Raw genomic sequence first — 5,229 nt, forward strand, 5'->3', positions numbered from 1 at the left:
GGAGGGTTTCCCTCCCCCCGCATGCGTGTCGTGCAGCGCGCAGAAGGGGAGGGCGGTGCAGGGGGGAGGGTTTCCCTCCCCCCGCCTCGGGGTTCGCCGAGCTGGGTCGCCGAGCGTGCTAAAAGTTCACAGCACATCGCAACTGTGCATGACTTTGCACACCGATTATATCAACGAATACAGCTCCTCGCACATATCGTGTAAGCTTTCATCCCAGCCGATCGGAACGAGCGCGCTCTGAAATTCTTGCAAGTGCGCGCTCTGGCAGGCCAGACTGTGTCGCTAATACATCGCACTGTAAGTTATAGCTGCGCGCATTCTCGAGGAAGCCAAGAAAGCGCAGTTACCGGCTTCGTTCATACGCTGCACTCGCTCTCGCGGCCTGGAAAGAAGATCACGTATACAGGAAGCTGCGAATAATCGATCATGCTAGTTGGTTCGAGCTGAATCGCGCTGTAGCGCAAACGCACCGGGTGCGTCACACTTTCCATGGCATATGTATGGCCCGCCCGTGGGCTTTGTACGCGGGTGGTCTTGCGCCACGATGCCGGAGTTGGGTGCCGGAGTCACATCAAGGTCGCAAGATCGAAACCCATCAGGAACGGTTCGGCTCCGTTACCTGTGTAGGCACTGAACATACTTGTGCCGAACTTCCCCGAAAGAGTGCCATCTCGGCCTTCCTAGGTCGCTGCTCTACGGGTGAGGACGCTGGTGCGGCGGGTTCTGATGGTTTCCCCGCGAGAGCTATCCTGCTTTCTAGAAGCCGGTCTGCGAGCCAGTTGGCGCTGATGCGCCGGGGCAGGAGGAGGCCCCTGATTAGGGAATGCGCGTCACCCAGCGCCGATCTGCGAGCCCGTGTTTCGAGGCGTTACCGTGGCCCAGTATGGCCGATGGTTGCAGACAACCCCCCTCCCCCAAATTCGCTAACGACGGCCGGCGGCTCCGCCGCGGGTGCTGGCGGTGCCGTAGCCGCGCCTGCCCCGCCCAACACAGTTGCTATGGCGCATGGCTTGCGCGTAGTCTCGCACTCGCGCACGCTGGGTGTGGTCTTCTACGACCTCCCACTTGGCACGGCTGCAGCCCAGGGGGCTCCTTCCCTCTCCCCTGCCATTGGCACCCTGGGGACGCTCTGCGGCCTCCCCCTAACTGCCTTTGGCCGTGGCTTCTGTGCCTCCTCCTACGCCGTCAGCCGTGTGCTCTACCATATGGAGTTTGCGGGTCTGCCGCCGCAGACGGTTTTGGCAGACTTCCTCAAAACGCTTGTGCGGTTTGTGGACCGCCGCATCATCGTTGCCACGCCGCAAGGTGCTGGCCGGGCCCGACTTCCCGGCCTCCCCTCCGACTGCGTCGCCCTGCCGCCACGCGATGGCGGCTTTGGACTGCTGCCGGTGGTGGAACACGTGCGCGCCCGGCACGCTGTGTTGGCTGTGCGCTGGCTGCAGCACATGCACGGCTCTGCGGCCGGCACCTACGTACCGCCGTGGACAGCCGCCGCCACCGCCCTGGTGCAGCAGCTACACACGGCCGCCCACCCCCTCTGCGTCCTGACGATGCAGCGGGCGGCCGGCGGTGTCGGACCCGCTGCCGATGGCTGTGCAATCTTCGGCCAGCCGGTGGCGGCAACCTGCCCGGCCCTCGTGCGCCTCCTGGGTGCCCTCAGCTACCTGCCTCCGGTCACCATCCTACGCCCGGCTGTGCTGGTGCCCGGGCCCTGGTGCTTTGCACTTCCGCTCTGGGGCAATCCTGTCTTGCCGTGTGCGGCGGGGCTTCAGGCGGGTGGCTTGGAACGTGACTTCCCGGCTCTCATGGCGCTGCCGGGTCTGCTCACGCTCGGCACGGCAGTGCGGTGCTGGGAGGCGCTGGCCGCGGTGCGCCAGCTGGTGGCTTCCAAGCCGGCTGGTGCGCTGGGGCCGCGCCTCGCGCGTCGCTGCACTATGCAGTACAAGCGGTCCGTCCTGCGCCCCATCCTGCGCATTGCGGATATGGCGCGCGTGCCGCCGGAGCTGCAGTCCGGCCCGGATGCTGCTGCCCAATTCTCCGCGCTGCTGGCCCGTGTACCGGCGGCGTGGAGGGTGGCGGCGTCGGCCACATTGCATGCGCCTGGCGGCGCGGCCTCCGCGCCTCCTGCCCCCCAGGTATGGCTGCTGCTTGCGCAGAGCCTGGGGTGGCGGCATGGCGCGGCTGACGTGCCCTTGCTGACCCTTACGGTGAAGCAGGCAACCCAGCTTCAACTTGCGCCTGCGTACGACGCACTCCGCGTGCGTCACTTGGCCTTCATCCAAGAGGCCTACAGCGGCGCCGCGCCGCCAGCGGAAGCGATTCATGCGCTGCGGGCGGCCCTGGCGCGGCTGTGGGCTTTGGTGTGGGAGCCGCGACACAAGGAACCGCTCTGGCGTCTGGCAGTCAATGGGTTCACGGGCTTTGGGATGCTTGCGGCGTGGGCCGCAGATGGACGCGTGGAGAAATGCCCGTGTGGGACTCAGATGACTGCTGGGGCTAGGGTTCATCACTTCTGGGACTGTGTGGTGGCGGAGGCTCTGCGTGATGTGATGCGGGAGCATGCGAATGTGGACATCACACGGAACCAGTTGTGGTTAGTACAGGCGCCACCAGGGCTATCGCAGGCGGTGTGGGACATCGTGTGCTTGGCTGCTGTGGCGGCCCTGGAATACGGCCGACAGCGCCTTTACGCTTGCCGTGATGCTGCAGACCGGACTGCGGAGGTTGCTGTTGTGCGAAGGATCGGTGTGGAGGTGATTGCGGACTTCTGGTCACGGCTAGCTGCGTTTGTGAGTCTGCGTCGGCCTCCGCGCCGCTGGGACCTTGTCCCGAACCAGCACCCATTCCTAGCGTCAGATGATGTTGGAGGGGTTATCTTGGTAGGGCCAACAGCGGACTCGCCACCGGCCTCACCCTAGCTTGTCAGCTTAGGGACTCGCAATAAGAGGTAGTCTTATGACGCCGACCCACGGCTTAGGTGAGCAGCGCTAGCGTTTGCGGTGAGCCGGGCCTGGGGTTCCTCCCCTCTCCGGAGGCGAGGAGCATGGGGGTCATTCGGGGATCTCTCCTCGGGTGAGCGTGCGTGTCTCGTACGTTTTTGGGGCCCTGGCTGGTCCACGGCTGTCGTCCCACATGTAACCTCTATCAGCTAACAAGTATTTCTACTCAGACCCGTGCCTGAACGCGCGAAGGGCTGCAGTGAAGCGGTTGGAACACCTAAGCGCAACGTACCCCAGTCTCTTCCCGCCAGGCTTGGAAAGACGCAATGCTGCTTGTACCCCGCGACCCAGCCAACCTCACGGAGAATGACTTGCGAATTGCCTCCACCGTAGCGGGAGAGCAATGGCTCGTGATGGGTTTTTGGAGCGAAGGTGACGCCACAACACCCAGCACCATGCTACGGGTGCGTGCGCGAGTTGCTGAGCCCACTTACACAGGAGAGGCCAGCCGCGTTCATCCTGGGTTGCGCAGTCCCTTCAACGCCCACAGCTGCCGACGAGCAGCGCCCACGCGATGCCGCCTTGTGTGAGGCATTAGGAGAACCCGTTCTCACGGACGCTGCTAGGTATGGATCCTGTGCACACCAGCTCTGCAAGCTATGGACAAACGTGTCAGATCCAGCAGCTCTGAGGCATGTGAGTAACGTGGCGCTGAGGCCCGTTGGTCGGGACCTACAGCAACTCCTCAACCCTGATCACCGCGCGCCAACTTTAGGGAAGGAACTCCGGGCCCCATACTACCCGTGCAGTACCAAAGGGCAGCCTGTACGCGCTCTACTCCCTGGCGCGTTAGGCAAGCAAGTGAAGAGCGCAACTCATGGCGCCATTTCTCCGCTGTACAACACTGTGACCAAAGTGTATGAGACCCCCACGGCAGATGAGTGTGAGCGTATTTTAGGGCTGAACCCCAGCGCCACCGCCGTGGGTGGCATGAGCGAAGCCGAACGCCTGAGCTTACTTGCGACGGTCCCAGATCTCAGCTGGCTTTCAGGCAGCATTGCCGCAGCCAGAGCACTTGCAGATGACGTGCCTAAAACAAGCAACACTGGCACGGTGCTATGCTCCCATGCAGCCATGACTGCACTGAGACAGACGTATACGCACGCAGACTGGCAATATGCATACGGCACACCCTGCACAGGCCCAGTCGTTGCAGACGAGCGCCGCATTGACATTGCGCCGCACGCTGGGGGGGGAGTCGCCGTCAGGCACACGATGTGCTGCCTGCAGTTCCGTGACCTGGGCGGCCCGGAGTCCGCTTATCATGAATTCAGTGTCCTATCATAGGGCGCGACAGCTGTCGTGACCTGGCGTGTGACCGTGCATATCGTGTGACTGAGTGATTTGGGTGTGGTTTTGGCGTGTGGGAATAGGGGAACGTGCCCGAGGTTGGTTGGCCCGACACGGTGTATTGCATGGGAGGCTGGAGTACGGGTGATCAGAGAGAGGATATAGGTCGCGTCTGAGAGCGGCTAGAGCCGTCTCTCATTCCGATCCTAGGCGAGCTAGTCTTTGACCGTTCTATTGAGGGACCCGTCCTAGTGGACGTTAAACTCTGAGGCAACATGTAAGCCGGAACGTGATCGTCTTGCGCCACCCTCTCGCTCGCTACACATGCGCTCCCGGCCGCCTACGCCGTGGCCAACAGTTTGCAGATCTGTTATGTCGGCCTCTGCTCTGCAAACTGTTGGCCACGGCGTAGGCGGCCGGGAGCGCATGTGTAGCGAGCGAGAGGGTGGCGCAAGACGATCACGTTCCGGCTTACATGTTGCCAAAGAGTTTAACGTCCACTAGGACGGGTCCCTCATATTGAACGGTCAAAGACTATCTCGCCTAGGATCGGAATGAGAGACGGCTCTAGCCGCTCTCAGACGCGACCTATATCCTCTCTCGGATCACCCGTACTCCGGCCTCCCATGCAATACACCGTGTCGGGCCAACCAACCTCGGGCACGTTCCCCTATTCCCACACGCCAAAACCACACCCAAATCACTCAGTCACACGATATGCACGGTCACACGCCAGGTCACGACAAGCACCCAGACAATTAGTTAGGGTTTGTTCAGGTTGGCTCGCCAACCCTCAGGGGGGCGACGGCACGATTAGGGTTGTTGAGGTCGGCCGCACCAACAGGTGTGATTCTGTGCATCATTACTGGGGCGAGCGGTGTCGCTTGAGAGGTTGTCGCACTAGTACTGACCACCGTTCGTCTAAAACAACACTTTTGCA

At 62.3% G+C, this 5,229-nt stretch overlaps 2 protein-coding genes across 3 annotated transcripts in view; both read left to right on the plus strand.

The window, feature by feature from the left end:
- Positions 1-126, plus strand: part of CHLRE_10g423050v5 (uncharacterized protein) — a 5,012-nt gene extending 4,886 nt beyond the window's left edge. The window contains exon 2 of the mRNA XM_043066510.1: positions 1-126. This exon is cut by the window's left edge and continues 1,838 nt beyond it. The gene's annotated coding sequence lies outside the window, so the exon portion shown is untranslated.
- On the plus strand, positions 1-3,150 carry CHLRE_10g423083v5 (uncharacterized protein). Of its 2 annotated transcripts, none has more exons than XM_043066511.1 (3): positions 1-699; positions 994-2,052; positions 2,136-3,150. In XM_043066511.1, exons 2-3 carry the CDS (start codon positions 999-1,001, stop codon positions 2,183-2,185), a joined length of 1,104 nt encoding a protein of 367 aa, XP_042919907.1. In that variant the 5' UTR covers positions 1-699; positions 994-998; the 3' UTR covers positions 2,186-3,150. The 2 variants fall into 2 exon arrangements, with proteins under 2 accessions (XP_042919907.1, XP_042919908.1); XM_043066512.1 differs by having other exon boundaries at positions 175-473; positions 994-2,135; positions 2,449-3,150.
- The last annotated feature ends 2,079 nt before the right edge of the window (positions 3,151-5,229 follow it).

The sequence above is a fragment of the Chlamydomonas reinhardtii genome, chromosome 10 (genome assembly GCF_000002595.2).
Source record: "Chlamydomonas reinhardtii strain CC-503 cw92 mt+ chromosome 10, whole genome shotgun sequence".
In the NCBI taxonomy this organism is placed as follows: domain Eukaryota; kingdom Viridiplantae; phylum Chlorophyta; class Chlorophyceae; order Chlamydomonadales; family Chlamydomonadaceae; genus Chlamydomonas; species Chlamydomonas reinhardtii.